We start from the raw sequence: 26,952 nt of genomic DNA on the forward strand, positions 1-26,952 counted from the left end.
AAGTTTGTGTAATAGTTTGAATCTATTTGTAATTGATTAGTAATAGTCTGTGTGAAGATCTCAAAGCACTTTGATAACATAAAAAATGGAAACAGTCTTTGGAGAAGTGCCAGTCTAAGCCAAAGAGACTCTGTCACTGGTTTCTGTTAAATCAGAACTCCACTCCTGCTGCAAGCCCGTCCAGCCAGGAACAGGAGAACCACAGTACTTTGCTTTCAGAAATTGCAATAGCAGAGTCACAATGTCGGTCCTGTGATTTGCACTGGGTTATCTTTGGGATAATCATATTTCTCCTGTTGAGTATGCAGGGTGCAGTCTGGAAGAAGGGCTTGGGCTTTCATCCTGCAGTTGACTCTGTTGTCCAATTTTGAGGAGCATTGCTATAAAAAAGACTCCCCAGTATATTTTATTTCTGAAGTTTTGCAAATAACACCATGTTCTAAGCTTCCATTATATATGACCGCTTTTTCAGGGAATATGGAAATTACATTATTTATATCTTTTAAAAAACAAGCGCAAACTGATGATATATTCTAAATGGTTCATAATCAGAATTCCAATTAGTTCAGCAGTCAACAGAAAATTAAAATTCTATCTTAACCCTGTTGTAAGAGCTGAATTATTTAATTGCTTCATTCCACATGGTTCTTACAGGTGCACAGTTTGGGGTTTTTTTTTGCACTTTTGACAGAGTCAAAAGACACAGAAAGGTACTGTAGTGCTCTTGGCTTTACAGACAAAAATCACTAGTCTGGAAAAGACACTTCACATTATTTAATAAATTTGTAGCAGCCTATGGTTTGTTTGACAGGAAACAGAAAATATGGAGATGTCTATCTCAAGAGCAGAGTTCCATAATGAAAAAAACCCTACATATATGTGTTGAATGTACAAGGACTGCCCTACTTAGGACTTTCAAAATTTGCTAAGAGCATTTTACAAGTGCAGTCATTTTCTGACTTTCCTGCTTTCTATTTGGATGAGGTATAATCTGTCACCACTCAATCATATTTTTTAGCTATTAAAAAGGCGTGTAATTTTAATTTTTGTGGCCCATTAGCTTGCAAATGCCATTGGGCTTGTTTAGCCTGAACTCATGGTCTAAATTCAAATCCCTCTGCTTTTGAGGAGACTGACCACATTTTAGAAAACAGCCATCATAATCTTAAAATCAAGATATGAAAATAACTAGAAAGAAATATTTAAAGCAACTCTACAGGGAGCAGAAATGAGTACACAAATTTTCCAAAGCAATACAGTAAACAAAATACAGAAATATGATAAAATAATGTACAGCCTCCAACTGATAAAGTTGAAATCACAGTTTCATGATCTTACTGAATCTGGGGGACAAAGAATCTCAAGTAACTAGAAAGGTAAAACACATTTAACTATTACAGTCCTTTGGAGAATATGTAGTATTTGGATAGTCTCAAATTTTTTTTTTTAATTAATAAACTAATTTATTTAGATACATGCATTCCTTAAAGAATTTGAAAAAGAAAAAAGAAAGGGCAACAAAAAACTTGAGGGTGGTCTAAGATGTCTGTCTTCTTTATGTAACCTTTTGCATTTTGTGTTTAAGAACTGACATTCCAAATTATTTTCTTTGGCCTTGTGCCTGGACTGAATACTGAGGCAGCAAATTAGGAATGCTTAAGAAGTCCCACAAAGAAAGATCTTTGCTGTGAAAATACAGCTAATGTGATACTTGCGCTGGAAGTTTCTTAGCCTACTCAAACCGTAAAAGGTGGCATGGGTCTAGGTGGTGTGAGGGGAGACTGAAAGTACCACATGCTGAGCAATACAAGGTGTTTCTTGTGGCTAGTTGTCTGCCTCTGTGACTATACTGAGACTACCTTTAATTTCTATTCCAGGGGCTAACTTTGTTACTCGAAAAATTAGCCGATCGGTAGCAAAGATTCACCTTGGACAGATGGATTGTTTCAGCTTGGGCAATCTGGATGCTAAGAGAGACTGGGGCCATGCCAGGGACTACGTTGAGGTAAGCTGTGGGTTACATGCCTTTCTCTGAATCTTCTTCATGGTGGGAATAATGCTTGTTGCCGTAACTTCAGGTCATGGTCTACGAAGGGCTATCTCAAGATGTTTTTGCTTATTGAGGACTGTTAACTTTGTCTTGCTCCTGATTTCAGACTAGGGAATTTAGTAACACAGCAGTCTACCCTAGGCATGACCTGAACAGAAAAATAAATCTTTGGGTTTACATTCCTTGACTGAATTCCTTGGGGGAGGGGGCTGAGTATAAGGTGGATCTATTTTAGAGTATTTCTGCTGTTGTTTTGACAAATCTTATGACCAATATTAAAATTGCAGCAAGGTGCAATATAACCTGAAGTCAGTGATCCTGCTGGAGGTTTGTGGTTTTATTATAATGAAGCAAGAATGATGTGTATATTAATGACCGAAGGTATATCTGGTTATATGTTAGAAAGAAGCATCACAACATGGTTGTGATGGCAAGTATTGCAACACATGTGTGTGCATCTAGTGTTTGAAATGTTTTCCTAGTCAGGATTTGTTTCTAATTTTATTCTATGCATCTACTTAAGCAGACAAACAAACGGTACCCCTGTATTGTATTACAAGGAGACATGAATGACCACGTAGGAAATATTGTCTTTTCCTCAGGAGACTTTTGTTCACATTTTGGTGCTTAAAGATTTCCTGTGATCATTGGGCTATTTCTGTCTTTTAGTAATTCCTTGCTGGGAAACCGGATTTGGCTTCACTATTCATTGATGTAGTTTAAAAAGATGATGACTGTTTGTTTTGTTTTTCTGTATTACAATGTAAGTATTTCGGTAGGAAAAAGTCTGATTTGGGTTTTGTAATGTAAGTTGATATTTAAAAGGTAACATAAAAGCTGAGCTCTCAAATCTTGCTTATGGTCAAAAACAAACAGTAAGAAAACAAAATCATAATACCACAATATAAGCTTTTGTTCTGGATGATATTAAAAAAAGTAAACAGCCATATCACCTTGGCATTGAAAGGGTTGTATCAAGTAAGTGAAGGAGCCAGCTACAAATGAAGTTGGCCTTTGGTTCTGTGCTGCATTTGCAGGTATGGTGGTAAGGGCATCATGAATGATGTGATTATGCCTCCACGACTGTTGTTTTATTTTTGTGGCTACAACATTAGTTGAAGCAGTTAATCCAGTAAACCATCCCAATCATCTTTTTAATGGATAAAACTACAGTCAAGAGTGTCAATTACCAAGTCTCAGCTGAAAGGAAATAAAAGATGAGCCAAACGAATGGTCAGCTGCATGAACATAATGAGCATAATTTGCTAACAGGCATTGGATATTCCATAAATACTTCGGCTATCTCATTCCAAGACGACTTGCACCAGATCATAAATCGTGGGATGAATTCTGATGTCTTCTTCCATAAGGGAAATCCAGAATAACCCTCTTGTGTCTAGTGGGTCAGACCCTTGTCCTGTGTTCAAACCTTTAAAAACAAAAAAGCCTATCAAGATATATCTTACAAAAGTATGAACAAGTCTATCCAGAAGAATGACTAGCTTTCAAGGCCTTTGGCCTCCAGAAGGAACGTAGTTGTCCAAGGTCTACAACATGAACACATGTTTGTTGCGTAAGTAGCATTCCAGACCTTTCAGCTATGCATTTTGGGCCTGTCTCAAAATCTTCTGGAAAGAATTTCTCACTAAAATATAGTTCATCTTGAGTATTTCTCTTCCCAGAGAGGTATCTGTTCAGATAATGGGAGAGTTATTATCAATTCTCTAATTCCCTGAATACGGTGGAAATGTGATTACAGGCAGCCTTCTAAATGCTAAAACACAGAGTAATTTTAAACTGGAAATAAACAATTATTTGAGGCTTTAATGGACTGGAAAGTAGGGCTTAGAGATTTAACGTTGTTCAAATAAATACATAGTATGTTAGAAAGCATGATCATATTTACAAGCATTTGGGGAGCTTCCTTAAGTGTATGGCTAAACACATAGGGATATATCTTATCCTCTCCATATGTACTTTTAATTCCCATCCATATTAATACAAGTAACATATGTGCATATAGACTAGACCATGTACTATGTTTTCTTTCTCTTTATTTTTCCTTATTAGGGATAATAATAAAACCATAAATGCATTTCTTTTTGTTGTTTTATGAAACATTATGGGTCAATTCCTGATCTTAGGAAGGTTGGTGACTGAACACTCATTGACTTCGTGGAGAGATCGTATCCTGTATGAATTGGAGCGGAGAACATCTGGTGGTTACAAAGCACAAGCGGAAGTCAGGACTTGAGCTTTGATCACAAGTATTCATCCGACTGCCGCTGTGATTTTGGGCATAGTAAATAGTAAAGCATGGAAGCGCGTGCCTGCACTGAAGCATGTAGGTGCCCACCAAGTGATGGGCTGCCAGCATGCTCAGTGCTAGCTGTGGGTTGAGGTCAGCTTTAGTAGCAGATGATTCAGAAATTTGATGTTTAAACATAGGTTCCTATCAGGGGAGAATAGTGGGAATAGTGTTTGGTTAGGTGTTTGAGCTGGAACTTGACCTGCCACCTGCAGGAACTGAAAATCAGGTACAGCAGCATTGTGCTGATGAATGAAAACTGGGAAATCTAGCTCACTAGAAAGGTTTGCATTCAGTGTTTGAGGAGAACAAAATAGAAATAAGTAGGCATCAAAAATTGGGGGGGGTTAGGGACATGCAATTATTAGTTTTATCCTAAAATTACATTAGTAACTCAACAATTTTGCAGGAATTGCTACTGCCTCTTACCCCCCCTTCTCCATTTTTACTCTACTGTGATCCAGCATAAGTCTCATGGGATGGTGTCAGAGATGGCAACCAACGCCACTGAGCTGGAAGAGAAAAAACAATGTATCGATGCTATTGATATATGAATCTTCTGTGTGCTGCTTTGTTTTGTGAGGGTAACTTATACTTTTTATTTGTTGCAGAAAGTTCTAGTACTGGTATTGATACAATAGCAAGCCTTAAGAGCCTGACTCATTTCTATGCCGTTTATAAAAGACAAGGCATCATGCAATTTTCCTCAGACAATCTCCCAGGAGTCTTATTTCAAATAAATACAGATTCTCAGAAACATTTACCCTGGACCATTAAAAAAATGCACATCAATCCGTCACTAGTTGGTTGGTTTTTTTTAATTTCCTACATGCTTAATACTGTAAATGAAGTCATGAAGGTATACCTGCAACTGAAACCTTAAGGTGTTTTTCTTCGGGACGTAATAGACACATTTATTTGTAAAGATGTAAAGGGAAAGTCAACAAATAAAACACAGTCATGTTGGAAAGTGGCTCTGGGAAAAGAGCAAGTTCATTATTAGACTTCAACAGCTGAGGCTTTTTCTCCTCTTCCCCTCCCCCCTCTCCCCCCTCTCCCCCCTCTCCCCCCTCTCCCCCCTCTCCCCCCTCTCCCCCCTCTCCCCCCTCTCCCCCCTCTCCCCCCTCTCCCCCCTCTCTCCCCTCTCCCCCCTCTCCCCCCTCTCTCCCCTCTCCCCCCTCTCCCCCCTCTCCCCCCTCTCCCCCCTCTCCCCCCTCTCCCCCCTCTCCCCCCTCTCCCCCCTCTCCCCCCTCTCCCCCCTCTCTCCCCTCTCTCCCCTCTCTCCCCTCTCTCCCCTCTCTCCCCTCTCTCCCCTCTCTCCCCTCTCTCCCCTCTCTCCCCTCTCTCCCCTCTCTCCCCTCTCTCCCCTCTCTCCCCTCTCTCCCCTCTCTCCCCTCTCTCCCCTCTCTCCCCTCTCTCCCCTCTCTCCCCTCTCTCCCCTCTCTCCCCTCTCTCCCCTCTCTCCCTTCTCTCCCCTCTCCGCTCTCCCCTCTCTCCCCTCTCTCCCCTCTCTCCCCTCTCTCCCTTCTCTCCCCTCTCCGCTCTCCCCTCTCTCCCCTCTCTCCCCTCTCCTCCCCTCTCTCCCCTCTCCTCCCCTCTCTCCCCTCTCCTCCCCTCTCCTCCCCTCTCCTCCCCTCTCCTCCCCTCTCCTCCCCTCTCCTCCCCTCTCCTCCCCTCTCCTCCCCTCTCCTCCCCTCTCCTCCCCTCTCCTCCCCTCTCCTCCCCTCTCCTCCCCTCTCCTCCCCTCTCCTCCCCTCTCCTCCCCTCTCCTCCCCTCTCCTCCCCTCTCCTCCCCTCTCCTCCCCTCTCCTCCCCTCTCCTCCCCTCTCCTCCCCTCTCCTCCCCTCTCCTCCCCTCTCCTCCCCTCTCCCCCCCTCTCCCCCCCTCTCCCCCCCTCTCCCCCCCTCTCCCCCCCTCTCCCCCCCTCTCCCCTCCTCCCCTCCATCACCCACTGATGCTCAGGTTGCCTTCTGCAGTTGTATTGCTGACAACTCAGTGTTGTGTAGAGAGCAGAAATACTGCACTGACAAATGCTGTGGAAAGGCCTATCAAGATATATCTTACAAAAGTATGAAAAACAAGTCAAAGATAACAGTTTTAATAGTCTTTAAGTGTTCATACAGATCAGAAGTATTTTCTTCTGCCTTCAATAGAAATCTAGCAGTATTTCAAGCAATAATTACAGAGGACTCATGACTGGGTCGTAATAGACTCCAATTCAATTAATTACAGGTCTAGTCAAATGCTTAAAATTATGTATGTGCCTAAATTCATGGTGAATTCAGGGACCATTTCGTATTCTAAATATATGGCAATCAGCTTCCATTAGTTTGTTTTTAAATAATCTTAAAAACCAAACCAAAACAAACCCCCCCCAAACATACACAAAGCAAAAAAGAACAGTTTATAAATAAATAATATAGAAGTCATTGTACAGTCCAACCAAGCACATTAAGTGACTATTTAAAGAGAGACTTTCCTTGTAACTTTTTTTTTTTAAAAAAAAATTGGTACTGGTGCTGATTCATGCATTACTTTGTGATTAAAATGCACGAGAAAATATACAGTCATTTTTGTTGCCTTAAACCATTTTGCACATATTGAAGTTGAGATAGTAAAATTTAATCTACAGTGGTTGCCTTCTGCATTTAAATCTCCAGTCAACATCACCTGGTCTTTTATTCATGATTCTTCTATTCACCATTGTAATAGGTAGAGACTGACCCTTGGAGACAGCTGCTACTATTTCTGTTGTGGGAAATGCTTTCTTGTATTTTTGTGTGTACATTAGAAATATAAAAATTCTTGCCAGACAGAATTATTTAATTTTAGTTTATACTTGTGCATAAAAATAGGATTCATCCAGCAAGACTGTTGGCCAAGGCATTTCTAGTTCTGTTTTGTTGTTTCCTTGGAGTGTTAAGGAGGTATGATCTTTTGAGATACATTTTACCTTTATTCTGAGATGCAAAGCTTTTTCTGACACATCCTTTCATCAGCCCAGCAGAATACTTGCTTGTGAGAGTCTTGCTTTGTTGGGGATTGTTGGTTATAAAAGGAAAGTCAGTTATATCTGTCTGTGTAACTATCAACACCACATATAGCTACAAGATATGCCTTTAAGTTCATGAGCCAGCTTTTAAATGAGGATTACTCTTTTGTTATTGGCCAAGTTGAAAAATGTTTTTCCTTTCTTACTGCTTAATTTTTATGCTCAAAGCTAATGACTTCTAATAAAAGCTAGAAAATAATTTTAAGCCCTCAGTGCTGGACTTCTTTGAATATGAGGGTAAAGATTTTTGCACTATCCAGATACTCAAGTGTATTTTGTGTATTTCAAAATAAGCACTTTTTCTTTCCATCAGCTCGCTTGAGCTGGGATAATTAATGGCTCTGTTAAGCCAAATTGATCTTAAGATTATATCCAGTCTGCTCCGATGTGATGATCCACTGAACTGATTATCTTATTGTTGTCACCTAGGTGAAGTAATTGTAATTGTCAGAGCAGCAGGGCTTGTAGGAACCCTTAGGAGAAAAGTTTTGTAGACTGTGCCTTTGGAACAACTACTGAACATTCATAAAACTCTTGGAAGGTACTTACAAAGCAATATCTTTTCTAGAAGCATGTGTATCAGAGACAATGATTATTCCACCTTCATTTCTTTGTAGTAGTTTAAAAATCTGTTGTCCTTTTTATAAGATTTAGAACTAAGCCTCATGCTGAAATGCTTTTTGAGAAAGCAACATCTTCCCAAAGGAAGGTGCATATTTACCAATGGCAGAATATTCTTTGATTTCCTCATGTAAATACTTTGGACGTGTAGAGGTGTGCTATGTCCAGGATAAAAGAAGTCACATTTGACCATGGGGATATGATGACAATCATCCATGTGAATAATGATCCAGTTTTCAGGATATATAGTACAGCCAATGTAAGTGGGCATAGTACAGATAACTCGTCTGAAATGAAAGATGCCAACTCACTCTTTGAACTTCACCCAGCACTGACCCACAGGCACTGACATTTGCAGTAGAGCCACTTCTTCATGACACAATGAGAGTGCTGGAACAGCAGGTCCAAGAAGAAGTAAAGAAGATTGTCTTCCCTCTGGTTCAGTCTATAGGGAAAAGACATAGATAAGTGGATAGCCAGAGTCAAATCATCATGCCATTTTTTTAGTAAATTATTTGCACACGTTGCATCTCATCTGAAATGTTCTAACCCTACAAGCCTTGCTATGAGGTGGTAGACAACATCACTGGCCACAAAACTGGTGTCTCCCCAGCATGTGTCTCATGCAGAATCAAAACAGGATCCTGTGAGACCCCATTGTCATTTCTCTCTTTATTGCTGTTCAGGAAAGGTCTGTCAGTCTCCCTGGGCTCAGTAATGCACCTGTAGTCCCCCTTGACTTCTGGCTTCAGAAAAGACTCTTTGAGCTCTCTTGCAAGTTAAGAACTTGGAAGTCAGACTGAAGAATTTGAACATTTTCTCCAAGGCTATTTCTGCGCAGTACTAAAATGAACTGTCACAAACAATAAGCATATAGTGAAGCTCTCCTCAGCATATATTTCTTCTCTGTTGTCTCATGCAAGCAGAGAAAAAGTTGATATTTAAATAATGATGTTTTCTTTCAGTTAGAGCATGATTTGATGCCAGCAAATTATAGGTATAATTCTCAAACATCTTCTTTCAGATTTTGAAAATATGGGCAAACCTTCCCTTATGAAGAGAAAACATGTTTTAGAACAACATGCTTTATACGTGCACACACACCCCCCACCCGTATATATGTGTGTGTATGTGAATATATGTATGTTTCTGTCTGTGCATGGATGATTTTGTGGAAATTATTTTCACTTTCATGTGTTTAAGAGGTGCATGTATATGTTATTTTCTGTTTAAGTTTGATATGATTGCTAATAAGAGATTAAACAAGAAAGTAGTTTATTACAATAGATGTGAATGGTGTCCATATTTAAAACATTAAAATGAGGAAAGAAAAGCATTTTAATTACAATATGTAGGTGTTCTGTTTAATGCACATCATATGGTATTGATTTCCAACAGCAGTGCCTACTATAAGTGTTGCTGTTAGACCTTTTCCTTTCAGAAAACTATCTTGATCTATTTCAGAACTATGGCACCATTTCCTTCTTTTTATTTTCTTGCAGTTATTTTTTATGTGAGAGGAATATAACTGTAAAAAGATTTTTTCTTATTTACATAAATTTTCCTTTAGCTCTCTTTTCCACCACTTTGTTTGACCTATTAGTGTTTTTAGGCTTTACAAAGCCAAAAAAGTGCTTTCCTCAGCAAAACCATCTGGTTTAGTTTCCTGTGCCTCAACAATGATATGTGTATTATTATCAAGGCCACCCCAGTGGTTTTCTAAGCGGTGTAGTTCCAGCGGTGGTCTTACAATTCAATTGGAGTGATGGAAAGGTTAGACTAAGGCTTCTTTCAAGTATAAGATTTCCAGATTGATAAATTATGTATTGTTGTCATATATCTGAGACTGACCTATTATGCCATTGTAGCTTGAATGCAGTATCTCTTCAAATAACACAACTATGAGTCCTCCTGACAAATTCTACTTTTGCAGCATGTTCTTGTAGAATACCAAATTAAGGCACTTTTCAGAAGTGACTTTAAGTGCTTGCTGTGTTCCTATGATTTTAGTTTTCTCCTCTTGTCTGATGATGTGTGGAAAATAAGTAAAATTATGGGTGCAAGTTTAGGATCTATACTTACACTCGTGATAGGATCAGAAGAGAGACTATATAATGCAGTATACATACCATCATTGCAATTCACGTCAATGCATGCTGCAGGACAATGTTTACTCATTAGCAGGTAGCAATGTAACACTAGGGTGAAAACAAATCAGAATTTTTTTGTTTTAAAAAATGGTCTGTTCCACCTTCCAGTCAGTTTTGTGGTGGTTTTAACTTGGGGCAACTGCAGATGAGACTGTGGGAAAGAGATGAATCTCACGAGGGAGATGGGATTGCCTGGACCCAGGCAGCAGTTCACCAGACAGCTGCTCGAGGCTGCAGCTGCACCCAGAGGGAAACCACTGCCCCATCACAGGATGGAGGGTGTTCAGTACAGTGAATCTTCACAAAATTTAACACCAAAGGTCTTACAAGTCTCTCTTGAGTGTATTTAAACCATGATTTTTAATTTTTTTTTCCATTTTAGTCCACACAAAGTTATGATTTAGGCAAGTTCGGGGCAAAGCCCTCTACATGCAAAATTTCAAATACTTACTGTACAGCAAGGAAACCCTGAGTTCATGGAAAAAAATTATTGAGGTTTATGGGGGAGTTAATACAAAGGAAACATATTCTTTAATCAGCTGAATCACTTCAATTGACATTTGTCCTTCCTTTCTTTGCTCTTTTTCCTACTGGGTGGAGAGGGGGAGGGGAAAAAAAAAACCTAAACAACCAGGTGTGTCTACCTTTGAACTCAGAAATTTTTTATTCAGTCAGATGGTATTTGGCAACATTTTAAAGAACAGGAGGCAGCATCTTTTATTGGTAAATGTTAGGCAACATTAATAACAGGTACTGCTTACCAGCCCCACCTGTAATAACCCAGATAGTTTCTCTTTATTAACTAATCTATGATTTACAGATTTATTGGAATCTTAGGGTAATGCACCACATTCTGAGAAAGCTGTATAGCATAGTTGGTTTTAATTTTAATAAGGGGGGAAAAATCCCTTAAAACAGGTCATTAAAATTTAATGAGAACATTTTTTAAACCCCATAATGGTTCAATTTACATTGGAAGTCAAAAATAATTAATGGTGTTGTTATGTCTATGTGGTAACATCCTCACTATACAGTAATTGTTTTCATTTGAAATGAAGCCAGTAAAACGTCATGGGCAGTGCCTTCCCAGAACTGAAGTTTTTAGCCCTCCAACAATTTCAGGTCGTTCCACTGAAAGAAGAAATATTTCAGAGGACAAATTAAAATGTCAGGGCTCACTTTTATTGTACTCTATCTGTTAATATTTTGTGCATTATTAAGAAGACTGGTTATCAGCAGAGTGAGTGTTCCTTTCTGATCTGCGTATGGAAAAAAAATAGGAATTGTTTGTTTGTTTGAGTGGGAAACATTCCCCAACCCACAGGGTGCACTTAATATGCCACATTTAGTTTTAGCAGAAATACTTGAATTTTAGCTGTAGGTGTTTTTGGATGAAGCCTTGACCTAACAACCAGCGTTAGTGGTCCAAAGATAGAGCAGTTGAACTTTCTAGTTGGCCTTCTTTGACTGACAATTAAGCTTCCCCTTGAGACAGTTGACTTGGTTAACAGGTTAAGTATGTGAAGAAAGCTTATTGCTGTCATGTGATTAAATCCTCTCTCTATTCCTCTCAAAATCCATGTGATTCCTGCAACAAGAACAATTGTTTCCTCAGGAGTATGAGCAGCGTTACATTTGCAAGGTAGGTGAGTGACGCTGTCGTTTTCTTATCCCCCGTCAGCTCAGCAGTGTGGCAGGGTTGGATTTGTCTGCAGCCATGAAAGAGGAGAGTGAAGTAAACAGCGGATCCCTGACATCGTCCTGTGCCTGCAGCTTACATGAGGGTTGTGTCAGACAGCCAGCAGTTCCCTCAAACCCTCCCAGTGCTTCCACCTTTGTGCAGGTCAAGGCTGACTGGTTCAGGGGAGCCTAGCAGCTGTCCTTCACTGCATGTCCTGCTGATGCACAGGGCAACTCCTGGTGCTAGCAACCTTGGTGGCCATTTCATTGCTTTTAGTGAAATAATGATATTGGTGGTGTTTCTTAAGTGAGTAGGCCAATGTATCTGCTTTCTACATTTTCTATTGTGCAGTGGATCTCTGGTATTGGATTTGAGGAAGCAAAATTAGGGGATCCGTAACTATTCGTATGAAATGTTGACTGTCTGCAAGGACAGATTATTAGAGGGGTTTTGTAGAGTTGAATGCAGTTTAGGCATATTTTGCCTAGCCTAGTCTATTGTTCAATAGTGTGAGAAAAGCAGGGCAAACACAACGATTTGAAACATCAAAGAACCATGACCTCCAGCTAGAAGCCCCTGCTGTAAGCTGTTGCATAACTGTTAATAGAACAGGCACCATTATAAAAATATGCTTACTCTCTAACTTTGCTCTTAACAACAAGCTTTGTACTTTTTAGAAACTGATATTTCTAGTGCAAGTTGTGCATTATTATTTCTTGATCTGCAAATGGGTTTGGTGCTTTTTTTTTAATATCAAAAGAGGTTTTCTTTCTTCCAAGTGCACTTTACGGATTTCTTTAAGGAGTAGCAAATTGCATTAGTAGACCATCAACTCCTACTTCTGCCACAACCTCTATCAAGTGAGATGTTATTCTACACAGCAACAGTTTATCAAGGCAACTCTAATGCTATAATACCAGGCACACGTGTTGCTTTTGACATAATGAAAAGTTGGTACAAATCATACATCACAGCTGTGCTGTGTCTTATTTTACAAGAAAAAGTAATGTTTTGTGTTGCTAAAGCAGTATTTTTTCCTTATGCAATACAGGCATATTTTCCTGCTCACCATTAATTTATTGTGCTGCATTTATTTCCAGACAGGCCCTACTTTTCTGTATCTGGTGGGAATTTCTGTCGTCCTCTGAGGTGTTTTAAATTCAACAAGCATCAGGTTTTTAATAGATCATACTCATTTTAAAAGGGAAATAATTGACAAGGGGAAAATTTTTTAAGTATACCCTTTTCATTTTATTGTCAGTATTATTACTGGTATCTGAGGTAGATAGATATTAAAAATACTGCCTGTTTAAAACTGTTCATCTCCCAGATTACAAGCACATCTGGGGTTATTGGAAAGGTGTCAGGAGGCAGAGATAGGATGGTCTGTGGGCTACATGACAGACCAAGACCAAATAGGTCTGTCTCCTGACAAGGGAAAGCCCAAGAAGCGCTTGCCTGCTGCTGGGCACTGTGTCTCTTACCACAATCATCATCATGTTGCTGGCAGCCTTGCTCTCAACTGCCTGTGCCTAGGAGGTTATACTTTAAAAGTGCCATATTCAGGTTGCAGCCAGGGAATCACCACTGCTTCTATTTGTGCATGTTCCATGTATATGTTTATTTGGTGTTTTATTTCAGCCCATAATACCTCATAAACCTTTTCCAGTGGCTCCTGTGCTGTAACTGTGGCATGCACCACTGGAATGTGGCTTTCTGAATCAGTAGCACTGGTAGCAGAAATGATACTGGCTTGCAAAGAGGAGCCTGTCATGGAGCAGGGCCCAGCTGTGCTCAGCTTTCCAGGAATGCCAAGGTGGAGCATGAAGGAGCTTGCCTTCCAAGGAGCTTTTCCAGGCTAAATGTACTATCTGGTGCCTCATCTCTACTAGGAGAATCTTTTTTTTTTTTTTTTTTTTTTTCTTTTAAAATTAATTCAAAGGCAGGTGAGTAACAATTTAGAACTGATGTTGGCTGGAGGTTTGCGCTAGTTCTTATGGTCTGAGCACACTTAGTGTAAACTTCATATAACGTACAGCATTTTAATGGAGTCTTACAAATATGGGTGCTAAGAAAACATTTTAGAAAATACTCTGTTTGATTCGGATAGCAATAAAGGGTGAAAGCACATGCATGAAGTGCATGCGCTCCAAAAGGACTATAGGGCTGTGTCTTCCCTCCCTGCCCTCTTGGCAACCCTGAGGACTAAACAAGCTGCAAACCAACATCAGGAATTGGTTTGGAGTGAAATCTTGCTCTTGGTGGGACTTGACTTCATCCATTGTGTCTTACTTTTGTGCATGGTGAGGTGGAGGCCAGCAGAAGAGAAAGAGGATCTGTACCCACACAGAGTTACTCAGCATACCTGTGATAGGGGCAGCCACAATTTGGCTCTAAAAGTGACCTCAGGAGACATTAAAAATCCATTTAACGTGTTACCAGTATAAACAGGAAGCATAATAAAGAGTTTTCACCTGTCCCACTCTGTTCCAGTTTTCAGCCTCAATGATGAAATTGGTGCACAACTGCCCACTCCTTGTAATTAAGTAAATTAGACTTTCCTCAAAGAAGGCTTTTTTTTTACTGATTTTCATAAAGTCACATCTAAAGAAGGGCAGTGTAAAACCAACAGGCACATATGTAAAAGTGTAGCTGGCAAAATAAGTTTGAGTAAAAAGTCTACCCAAAATGAAGGTAAATTAATCATCATTGTTACCACATTCATTTTGAACTCATTACAGAAAATAGTGTTAAATAATAACAGAATCATGTATATTTGACATTGACCTTTAAAATACACAATGCAGTAAAGAAAAACAAGCCTTAGTTCTCTTGATTTAATTTATTCATATGAGGTTTGTAAACAAATTTGTAATGAAATTGTATGCTGATGATAGGCATTTAGTTGCACTGATTTGTGGCAGTCTGATCATTTAAATACAATGTGACATAAACATTTCAAATCATAGGGAAAAAAAAAATCCAAACTCTGAAAACACTATCTTAACAATGTCTTGAGTAGTTATTTATGTTCTGGAATTGCTTGTAAAACAGTTGATTCTGAACTAAGCTGATAGTTTTATTAGTAGTATCTTAAAGTGATCCTTTTTTTCCTCAGTATAGGGTTTCACTGAGATGCTGGTTCATATAAAGTCTCTTTCGCTGAAACAGCCTACTAACTTGTCGCTACAAATTCTGGCTGTGTTGGTATTAGAAAGTACTGCTGGAGCTTACAGTGTCATTACACTTTCTTGGAAGGAAAAATCACACAAACTTTTATATTTCATGAAGGCAGATAAAAGCTAGAAAATAAAACTGCCTGTGAACAAGAATAAAATTATTGCTTTCAGGCTCAGGATGAAAGCTAGCATCTGGAATCCCACCCAGAACCAGCTCTGCAGCAGCTAGAAGAAGCACTGTATGGCAGAGAAAAACAAATTTAGACTCAAGAGGAGCACAGCTGATGGTGATGCTGCATCCTCATATGGAGGGATGTGGGTGCAATACAAGATGAGAATAAAGACCCTAGTTGATAGGGGAATACTGTATTCTCATCAGCTATCACTGTGCTTGATTCTGCCTGTGAAAGGAGCCTGAAATTCTCTGGCCTGAGTGGGGCACAAAACAAAAGGACACATAGAAAATAGCAAACATTTACATTACATGTTGACAATTTGTTTTCTTATGGAGTGAAAAGAGATGAGGGAAGGAGTGTCCAGTAGAACAGTTTGACTTGAGAATTGTTCTTAACCTAATTTGACTTCTACTGCTGAAAGTAAAAGGGACTGGCTCTGTAGGATCCCATTTACTGACATGAATATTCTGCATTTCTGCAGAGTTACTGATTTTGTACTGGGCACAGAGAGTCAGCTCAACTTGCCCACCCAGTTAGGGGACAAGACAACAAGCTCAGGTTGCCTGTGTAGCCTACTAGCACAAATAGGCCTACCAGCCTACCACTGGTCAAATAAATGCATCTTTTTTACAGATGATAAAACTAGTCACTGTGACACAGATTAGACTGAGAACACCCATGTAGTTTCTTCTCAATTAGCAGAAGACCCAAGTCATCTCAAGCTGATGGTCATTTGAATCCTACTGCTTACCTGCTTGGTGGCAAAGTGCACAGCTGGACCATGGCCTTAACATACACAGGCATTTGAGCAACCAAGTACAGTAGACCTTTCTTCCAGATTTCACCCTGAAACTTAAAAATTAACACACAGATGTCTTTTTACTAATGTCTTCCGTCATTCAGTTTTGATGTTTTTAAAGATGACCCATATAATATTTTCATACCTGATCTGTGTCCTCTTCTGCTTTATAACACTTACAGATGCCTTGGAGCAAGTCTGTATGTGCATGTATTGTTTGCTGGTCCTTGTGCCACAGGGAATAACAAGAGTGCAAAGACTTGTCTTCCCAAGGCTTTGTGTGGGGACTGTTGAGGTAGCATCTGAGGTGTTACTGAAATTTTAATAGCAGCAGGTGCTGAGTCTTTAACAAAAACACTCTTTCTGCTAGGGGTTCCCTAGGCACTAGAGCCTGATATCTGTCAACAAATAAAAAATGCCAGTTTGCTTAGACTAAGTATTTTTTGCTTTTCAGTTACTGGAACGTCACTCTTTCCTCTCTTTTGATAGAGCCATGAATCCTCTAGTTCCCATAGTTAGAGAGGGGGGAAAAAACAAAAACTGAATTTCAGTTGGTGAAAAGGAAGTACAAGGAGGGTAGAAATCAGGGTATTGGAATTTTTAACAAAAATTCTTCAAGGAAATCAATAAAATTACTTGTTTTCATTAGAGTTTTCAAAATATTTGGTTTCTTTGTATGTACACACAACAGAATTTGGAAGTAGCTACAGTAGTATTCAGAATAAAATTGCTGAATCACCTGTCCAATAGAATTTGAATTAAAACTGAACAAGAAAAGGGCCTAAGTGAGAGAGTAAGTCTGCCCATAGAAACAACAGAGCTTTACACCTTGAGCAGATTGGATTTGTTATTCAGTGGCTTCTGTTATCGTGATGTTTGGTGCTTTATTTAGATGAACAGTTTGGCTCTGGTTGTCTTTGTTCTCACTGTCCAGCAGACTTGGCACGTTGCACACCATGCACTATACAGTTAGAGAGGGAGACCTGCAAAAGGACATCCACCCAACACTAGTTGGCAGACAATAGCAGAACATCCTTTTTTTGAAAGTGACTCATCGGGAAAGCATTGGTCCTGCCTTTCTGTATTTAGCTGAATGCAGATGAGAGGCATTGTTAACAACTAATGAGTGACATAGGCTTCCTTCGTTGGCACTTTCTGCCAAATAGTTTGGTCCTAGTTCACTAAGCCTTTTATTATTTGTTGTTGCTTTTTTTTGTAGTGGTGGTTGTTGTTGCTTTAAGTGATTTCTTTCACCAAAATCTTTTCATCACTTGGGCATTTTTTATTTTATTTTTATTGTAAATTGTCTGAGCTGTTTGTCATTTGGGCCACAGTACTCTGGAGGTCCTTTACGTGCATCACATGTTCTGCATCCAACAGTGCTTTTTCTGTTCAGTGCTTGCCCTCCTCCCCAAAGCTGAAATAAATCAAAGTAGGTTGAGACTCAGTCGCAATAAATCAAGACCTGTCCAAAACTGGAGCCTGCCCAGTCAAAATGTCATAGCTTGGCTTTCACTGAGGATTAATTAAAGGCCTGATATAAAGCCCAGATGTGCTTCAGGAGAGTAGCAAACTTCCTGGTGGTGGCTATACTAAAACCCCAGTCTCCCCATGAATCTGCCCACCCAAGAACATGGAGAAGGATGAGGAAGAGGAAAAGGGGAAGAAGGGAGGGGAGGAAAGAAGTAAACTGAATTAAACATGATTTTATAGCATCTATGTTGGCGGAAAACAAGACAAGCTTTATGCTAGAGCACCTCTGAAAAAATATGAAGCATGGGTGTGTATATTTCTAGCAGTGGCAGAGAACATAATTGTTAAAATGTTCAACAGTAATCGGGAGTGGGATAAAACTTACACCGTGAGTGAACTTTTGCACTTTTTATGGTCAAAAACTATATATATTGTGGCATGCCCAGTGACTGAGTTTGCTCAGTGCCTGTTTCACATTAAATTCCTGAAAGTCATCTTGACTAAAATAGTTTAGCTGAAGATTCCTGAGGCTCTGATAGGAACAGATATGGAAATGTACATGTACCTGCATTCAGTATATTTGAATATAAATATGTAAAATACACTTAAACTGCATTCTGCTTGTGCTATGGCCTTTGTAAAGCTCCAACTTCAGTTCCAGGGATGTGGCAATTTAGTTGAACAGAGTGCATGGAATGACCCCTTTTAAAAAAGTGATGGGCACTGAAAGAGTGTTGCAGCTCAGTTGTGGGACATAGTATGTGGCTACACTTGCTCTCTTTTGCAGGCATAGAAATACAATTTTTTTTGGGGGGGAAAAAGTAAAATCTGATTGTTTATATAGAAATTAAATAATTTGACTGAATAAGAGTAATTCAGCATTTATTCTCGTAATTAATTTCCATTTCTTTGAATTTGCTGCATTTAAGTGATGAGTATGCATATGTTCTCTGATGAGATGCAGTGTTACAGTTTCATAGACATGGACAACTGGTTCTGGGATGGCAGGAGAGATCTTCCAGGCGGTGCAGGGCTGCCCTAAGCTCTTCAGTCTGGTGTAGTGACAGATGTGTAGTGAGTCACTACTTATATAGCAGGCAGTTGTGATGCTCTGGGTATTCCTAGGCATGGGATGTTCCTGTGCATACATATGTGTAGACTTGTGTATTCATTTACTTATATATCTTATTAGAGATATGACATCCTTTCTAGTCTCTTTGCCCAGAATAAATGAGTGCCACCTTGCAAAGCAGGCAGAAAAGGAGACAAGGAACTGGACAAGAGGGGTAGATTAAGGCCTTATTTCTGCAAAATGTGAGCCAAGAGTATAACAGGTCTTTGTTGAGGCCCCAAGAAGGTCTGATAAAGCCAGGATTTGAGGGAAGTTCAGTGTTAGGCTTCACAGTCCTGCTGCCTCTGTGGCTTGTCCTTGTTGCATGTGGTAGATGCATGTTTGTGCCACCTTGGCAAAGCAGAACCGTGATGAGCCCTGGCTGTAACGCATATGTCAGACTGCTAACAAGTTACAGGTTTGCTCTTCAGCAGTCCCTCCTCCTGCACAGTGAGGAGAAACACAGTGATCCTGATACCTTTCCTCTGCAGAGTCTGCAGTGCCTCAGAGAAATTTGCAATGCTGGTTATGTACACGCTTTTCCAGAGCTCACCAAAGGACAGCTTATATTAGTTTGCCTCATGCATGGTCCTGTCTCTAAAGGAGCCTCCAGCTTTATTCTACCCATCTTCAAGATCCCTGATCATATCTCAAGTCTTTTGCCACAGCCCCTTTGTGTTTTCTGCACAGTCTTGATTTTGAGATGGTCTCCATTTTCTTCATCAGACTTCACCTACACTGTCCTCCTCATACTCTACTTCTTCCAGTAGCAGTTGCTTTTTAATTCTGGTCTCTTCCATGCTCCCAGATGAATATTTCTTCATGTCTTTGATGTGTTCACCATACCTGTTTTAGATGGCAGACCCTTAATGGATCTCACTGCTATTGCCACTGGTTACAGGTGCTAAAAGAGTAAATGTGCCCGGACTCTTAACTGGCAGCTTCTCTGATCCCAGAGAGCACAGAGGAGAAGGTCCCTGTCATGTTGCAGTTGTTAGTGTCAGGGAGTAGCAGGAGCAGGGCTGCACCGTGAGGGGAACAGGCTGACCCCAGCACAGTCAGTACTCTCACCAACCAGGGCACAGTCCTGCGGCATCTGAGCTGGATGGACAGAACTGGATGTGGGTAACGAGGTCCCATTGTCAGCTCTAGCCAAGGGTCATTGATGAATCAAGTCCAGAGTCCATCCAGGAAGTCCAGTCAGAAGCAACAGTAGGGGCTAGAGACCGTCTGGGAGAAACACTGAGTGAGCCAGGACAGCAGGGGACAGGATGGGGCCAAGGTATGCCTACAGCATAGCTTGGGCAAGATTTGAGTGTCTGGGCCCGAATTCAAATGGAGCCCCTGGACCCATGGGTAGAGTGAGTCCTGACAGTGTGCCTTCAGCACAAGAAGGGAGAAGAGGAGGCTTCTTGTGGAGCACTTGTGCAGTGAAGGGAAGGAACCACCACCATACTACATTTGTTTTAGCTAAACAATAATAAAATGTAGCTGGAGGTAGAAGGGAAAGAGTCTGGAGTTTCATTTTAATTAAAGTAGGAGATTGACCCAATTAACACCAAATTACAGTGTTTCTGTGCCCCAGAATATTGGGCAGCAGAGAGAAGCCCTGTGCAAGCGTTCTCTCTGTGGACAGGGAGTCAGTGTGCCTTGCAGGGCCACCTGCCCCTGGGAACAATAGGTGGCTTTCAGGCGGCCAGCCTGGTCCCAGTGCTCCAGCTCCCCTCTCCTCTCCGGGGCTGCTGTAGAGTCACGTTTGGGAATGAATTACTGCATGGGGAAAAGCCTGGACCAGAGAGCACTAGAGGAGAGAGACTTGCTGCTTGCACAGGGAGCTGGGTGTTGTGACACCAATAATGCAGAGCTTTACAAGACAGAAACACATACAAGAAGCTCTGCTGTGGTCTTTCCTTATGGATCTATCATTTTCAGTCTGTAATTTCCTATAAAAATTTCACCATGGGTTTAAATTTAGCAAAGCCCATCAAAGCCTGGGAACTTCTTAACATTTTTGTTTATAACAAATTTTAACAAAGTTCAGCCTTTGAGCCAGGATTAGAAAACACAGAGAAGGCTGTGCTAAATTTAAAAATGTGCTTTAGAAATGCCTTTGCAAGCTGTTACTTCTGAATGTGAACTATGCCTTTGCTCTGTGTGTGTGTAAAGAAAAGAAAAAAAAATTTAAAAGGCTAATTTGACAATTAGCTACTGTATATGCTGAGGAGCTTCCCCAGCTTTCCCCTCAACCCATGTTTTCTTTGTCTCCTGGGTGGTCCCTACCCTCGTGTCTGTTCTTCTACGACCACCACCCCCCACTTTTCCCCGTCTTCGGTCTCCCTGTAAAGGGGGTCCTGTCATCCCAGTCACCATCCTTCCTGCTGGGAAGGCTGAGACCCCTTTAGGACCTAGCCAGTGATGTTCTTTTTTTCATACTTGCAGAACCAAAGAGAGGCAAGTTGTACAGAAGATAAGACGACAGCTTTCTGGTCTGGGAAATAATGCTTAATCTTGAACCTCAGAAAGTTGGGCCCAGCACAAGGAGTGTCCTGGCTCTGAACAGCACAAGGAGTGTCCTGGCTGTCAGGGATGCTGGGTAATTTGTCCTTAGCACTTTTGGAAGCAAATCATTCCTTCCTTCCTTACAGAACTGGCTATTCAGCTGATGCAAGTCAGTGGATCCTATTCAAAACAATACTATTATGGTAATTTATGATGGCTGCATAGCTCTCTAGGGTGAGGTGGCTGCACAACCATTAACCTATAGCTGGACTTTTTTTGGCATCCTTTCTGGATGGCAGAAAGCTTATTAGCCTGGACAGTGTGTCTCTGTGAGACAGGCAGACAAGGAAGTTGTGTGTACAGTGCAGCAGGTTTGTCTTCATGGTGGGTCTCTGAAAGCAACTGGAGCTTTTGATCAAGCTGTATCTACTCTAGAGATCTGCCTCACTTAAATCAGCATAATTATAGTAGTACAGTACTTCTTCCCCTCTTTCCCATAGCCTGGAGGCAGTTAGGTCTGTGTAAAGGTAGAGTAGCAGATCTTGTCCTGGGTATACACAGGCCAAACTTTTTGGGAGATGTGTGATTGATTTTGGTATTCTGTTATAGTTGCCGAGGAGGTATTTTGCAATGCTGGAAGGAGAAACAAATTCTCCTTAGTCTCTCTTCGGGGTCTCAATGACATTGTGCCCAGCAGTTCCTGTTGACTTAAAAACCCATGGAAAGGCATTGCCTGAGTTTTCTCGTCAGTAAGGATAGTAATAATGTGATTTTTTGGAAGGCCTAAGTAGTGGAAATTTCTTGGTGTAGTAACCGATATTCATCTTGAAACAACAGTGTGAGTTTCAGCTCCATCAGTTCAGTAACAGTTTTTAAAGAGTATTGTTTTATCTTTACCACAGAACTTTATTGTGTACAACTCATCAACTTGTGACCATCACCTAGGCGTGATGTGACCTTGTATTGAAAATTAAAATACTAAAAAAATCATACTTGAAGTGAAAATGTCTCAGAATACTATTTCCCCATTTCCTTGCTATAGAGCACAACAATATTGCTGTAAAACACTTGTAACTCTTGTAATGAAGAAATTAATGGCTTACAGGACTTCAGTGTATTGTGATCAGCCAATCACTTAGCCTATGGTGTCTCAAAGTTTTCACCATGAAAGATATTATTCCAATTGTGGAATAATCCTTAGTCCAGTTTCCTGGAACAATACAAACAGCCTTTTCTTCTCTCCATGTGTTCCTGGTTTACAACCTAACTTGGAAGGAAGCTGTGTTTCTGAACTTTTGTTTCCCTTCACACTGGGAACCAATTCCAACACATTTCTTGTTAGATTTTTGGTTTGAAAATGTTTGTGCTCCATTGTAAGCCCAATGTATGGTTTGTTGAAGTCTTGTCCTAGAGTTTTATCTAACTGGATAAAGATTGGAAGAAATATTCATTTCATTATATAAAAGTGTTAATAGTGGTCTGTTTGTATTCCCCATTTTGCTTTTAATCTTTCATGCAGGCGAAAGATTTCATGGTATCTTCAGTCTCAAATTACTTACCTTTTTCTTGGAGTTTGGACAAAACCAAAATCCGTCATCTGACCAGCCCTGTCTTCAAAGCAGATCAGGCTGGATCAGCTCTTTGTATTTAGTTCCTATCTCCTGTTTAAGAAGGTGGGATAAATTTCTAGTTAATGTGTTACAATAAAACTCTGAGTCTAGCATGTCATAATTTTCTTTTGCAACCTATTAAACTGTGGAAGAGACGGAGAAGAGGATTGTCTGAAGATATTTTTTGAACTTAAATATATTTTAAAGTTCTTATACTTGAAAAGTGTTACTTCTATGAAAGTACAAGGATTCTGCTAATATTTTTATGGGCTGGATATATTTTGAAAAAACAGAGTAATTGGAAAATGTTGAATGTGCTGTAACCACCATCTGCCTCTGCCTTAAAAAATATGTATGGTTCCATACACACATTTTAAATGATCCATCATATATCATCACTTACTACAGTACTTCATTCATGTAGGTGTTAGTTTTTGTGTGCAAAAGGTCAAATCTTTTCAAACTTAATTCTGAAAGGCTGCGTTTTGTAACAACCTAGCTTTTCTTTGAAGTTGGAATATTTATCTTTAATATAATAATTCATTATTAGCTAGAGAAAAGAAAGAAAAAAAAGTTCCTGCTTCAAATCAAGTTGACTGAGACCTTTTGGTTGATTGTTCATATTTTTAACATCAAAATTCCATTGTATGGATGATATGTATTAAAAGCTGTAGAAATGAGATTACTCCACAGCCCTTGAATGTTTCTGTCCTGAAGAAAAGACAGAGCATTTTAAATGTGAAAGTTGGGAAGAGAGGAAAAAAGTAGTTAGTGAATTATTTGTCCTATATGCCATATTTTAAAAAATTAGTGTAAGCTTGAAGTTAGGTCTTGGCATTGCTTGAGCTAATTCTTTGTAAATCCCTTTAAAATGCACACTAGACCTGGAATATTTTTTAGGGCCAAAGAGTATCAGTGTATAATTAGAAAAACAATATCTTCGAGTTTGTTCTCTTGGCTTCTGGGAGCTGAGTGGGTGGTGAGGAGTCCCTTCCTTGTAATAATGTTTTTACAAATAGAAATTTTGCAACAGTTTAAAGAAGGTAACTCAGATGGAAAAAGAGGAACATGTCAGTGCATTTCATTCCATTGTAATGTGTTTTATAAAAAAAAACAACCCACAACCCTTTCAGAACAGAGAATAAGTGATGAAAATTATCATGGGTGAAATAATGAAACATGTAGGGATTAGCAAAATATACAAGTAGATCTGTTAACTTTCTTTAGATTTAGCAACTTGGCTTTTTATATGTGTTTCAGAAATTTTACACAGTGCTGCCTGTTCATGTCATTATAACTAGGGTTCTCTTGTATTTCCATTACCAGAGAATGTTTTCTTGCGTTTGTAACCTAACATTGAAAACAGAAAAAACCAAAACAAACAAAAAAAACCCAAACAAATCACCACAACAAAAACCACCCAGCTCATTTTATGACAAACAATGTTGCAGTCCAGGTGTAAAGTTTTATACTAAATTTACCCTGAGTTCATATTCTGTTTGTAATGTGTAATGTAATTATTCAGCATGTAAGTTATTACAACTAGTTAGTGTTCAATATACAGTCTGGATCCTTGTCTGTGCCCGGAATTTGCTCAGTTGTGTCACAAGGAAGGTGCGGTGGTATCTTTCTATTTGCATCAGTGCTTTCAGGCTGGCTTCAGACTGCACCTCTCCCAAGTTGCTTGGGGCCCTTGGACTCATTTCAGTAGTTAGATGATATGGGCTATCAAGCATGGGCTGCTTCTCCCTCCTGCCCTCCCTCCAAGCACCATGCCTCTTCCGGAATCTGGGGAGGACAGTGATGCTGCTCAGAGGTCTGTATGATGCCAGGAGACTCTCTCTATTTTCAGGTTCATTCAGCACTTTTTCTGTCTGGTTTGCAGTGCTGTGGAAGTTGACTCCCTGTATGCTTGTTGTGTAGTGATTTTTTTTTTTTTTAATATAAACTGATAAAGAGTAGTTTGAATTAAATTCCAATTTACTATTGGCACAGAAGATCTGGCAGTCAGTTCAGCCAATAAGCCACCAGACCTCCATCTCAGCCAGACCCAATACATAGGGGTTCTTTGCTGGATAAAATCTACTGGCTCAATTATTCTATCCTGGAAAGTAACGTAGCCCTTTCCAAGAACTAGAGAGGCAGGCCAGACCGAACATTTCTGTACTGTTCTTTGGGCCACGGCACACATTCTGGTGGCACACATCAACGATCCTGCATATGGTGGTTCCAGTTTTGGACAAATTTGTGTTTGGCTCAGGTTGTTATGAATACCATTTCTTTTAACTGGAATTTACTCAGTGAAAGGAAATTTGAAATTCACAACATAAAAACATTGAGAAACTTCAGCAGTGGTTATTGCAAGCTCCCAATGTGAATGTATATAGTCCTGCAACAGAGCTCGACTGATTTCAGTTCCGCAGCCCCCACAACATGTGATCTACACTGAAAGCCTTTTTGTGCCGTGGGTCCATTTGGGCTTCTTGTATTGTGGTGCATTTAAACTGACTAGGGGTTCACTTAGGATGCCAGCCACAAGTTCTGGAGCATCACATGGAGCTGAACTGGTGACAGGCTTTGTTCTCCACTGCTTCCTTCTCATCTCAAAATAGGGATCTCTGGCCTTCAGGATGAAATTGCCTGATATCTTACCCTCTTTCTAGACATGTTGCATTAAGTACCAGATATAGAAGAGTTTAAATCAGGGCATCCTCAAATACACTAAAGTCTGCCTGGAATGCTCTGTTCTAAGAAATTTGTGTGAAAACTTCAAAACTGGATTTGAGGCAGGGAAAGGGGTAAGCGTTTGTTGCCTGCCTCAACCACGTAACAGTGGCCGTAGCAGCCAATCAATACAATAAATGTAAGTGACTGTGAAGCCCTGTAGAAACCATTTTCTTCTTCCTTCCTGCATGCTGTTAAAACCCAAGCAATAACTTAGTGCACAAAGGATACATTTAAATTAAGAAACAAAATAAAATTCAGACATTTTAAATTTTACTCATTCTCACTTGCAATGTGTTTTACATGTGCTTTATGACCCATTATTTTTATTAAATTACGATTCCAGATTTCAGCCTGCAGGAATATCTATAGAGTATCCATTCCTTGCTTTAAGTATTTTAAGTTCTGATGTGACCACAACTTGCAGGGAGGCTCTTGGACTGCTGATACATCTCATGATGACTGCAACTCACTCAGTCCCTGTGCCCTCAGCAAATCTCCAACTATTATAGTAGGAAAGATGTCACTATGCAGACACATAAAATATATTTTTATTTCTGGGCATACTGTAGGTACCTCTATTGTGACTGCCTTTGGAGGAACTGACTCTCCTGTGGCTAGAACTGGGACTGGGAGGATGATGAATAATACCGAGGTCAAGATTACAGTGGAGTTATGGAAAATCTGATTTCTCCCATCATCATAATATTATGACTCAGAGTTGGAAGAAGCCGGGGGGCAGCGAGTGCGGGGTGTAGAAGGGGAAGGTGGCACCTCTTGGCAAGAAGAGACAAGAAACAGGCAAACCATTACTCCACCCTAAAAAGCTCTCACACTTGGGGAAAAAATGGCATAAAATACCGGTGTCTCTGGAAGTTTGCCTCAACAAATGTAACTGATAACATCTGATCCATAAGCATATTTTTCAGGAGAGTTTTTTGTATTTTTAAGATGCCATGGCCACCAAAGGGAGTGCTGCAGATAAGATGTCAGAAACGTCCAAGCAAGAGTTCCTTCGCTCTTGGGTCTCATTTTTTACATGTGTAAAATGAACACAGTTTGGGTGCCTCACAGAGATTCTTACGAAGCCGGGTTCACCAAGAATGGTAGTTAAGCTGTAAATTGTCACATCAATAGGTATTATTATAGCTAATTTGAATACTGTTATTATGGATGTACATGTATGAATTTGCAGGATTTCAGAAAAAGTACTAGCCCATGTAATAGATATAAAAGTTAGATGTAATATGGATTACCATTCAAAGGGAAACTGTGACAGCCAAGTGGCTTTTAGGGCGGATTTAACTAGATCAGTGAAGTGGCTCCAGCTTTTTCAGGAATATGCAGTTTGACTGTTTCATTGCACTATGGGGAAAGGAAAAAACAAAACAAAAAAAACAAACACCCCCACCCCCCCAAAAAATCCAACAAACCCAAACCAAGAATTTTTGGCTTCCAGTTCTGAAATCAGCTGCTTTGTATAGTCGTATAGCATTTCTTTCATTGGAAGAGGTCCTAA

The 26,952-nt window shown here is 40.0% G+C and overlaps 1 protein-coding gene across 1 annotated transcript in view; it reads left to right on the plus strand.

Moving 5' to 3' along the window:
* Positions 1-26,952, plus strand: part of GMDS (GDP-mannose 4,6-dehydratase) — a 422,135-nt gene that overhangs the window by 195,317 nt on the left and 199,866 nt on the right. The window contains exon 10 of the mRNA XM_086468790.1: positions 1,878-2,005. Within this exon, the coding sequence (XP_086324916.1) occupies positions 1,878-2,005 (128 nt within the window). The remainder of the gene's footprint in view (positions 1-1,877; positions 2,006-26,952) is intronic.

The sequence above is a fragment of the Leptosomus discolor genome, chromosome 8 (assembly GCF_034619465.1).
Source record: "Leptosomus discolor isolate bLepDis1 chromosome 8, bLepDis1.hap2, whole genome shotgun sequence".
NCBI classification, from domain to species: domain Eukaryota; kingdom Metazoa; phylum Chordata; class Aves; order Leptosomiformes; family Leptosomidae; genus Leptosomus; species Leptosomus discolor.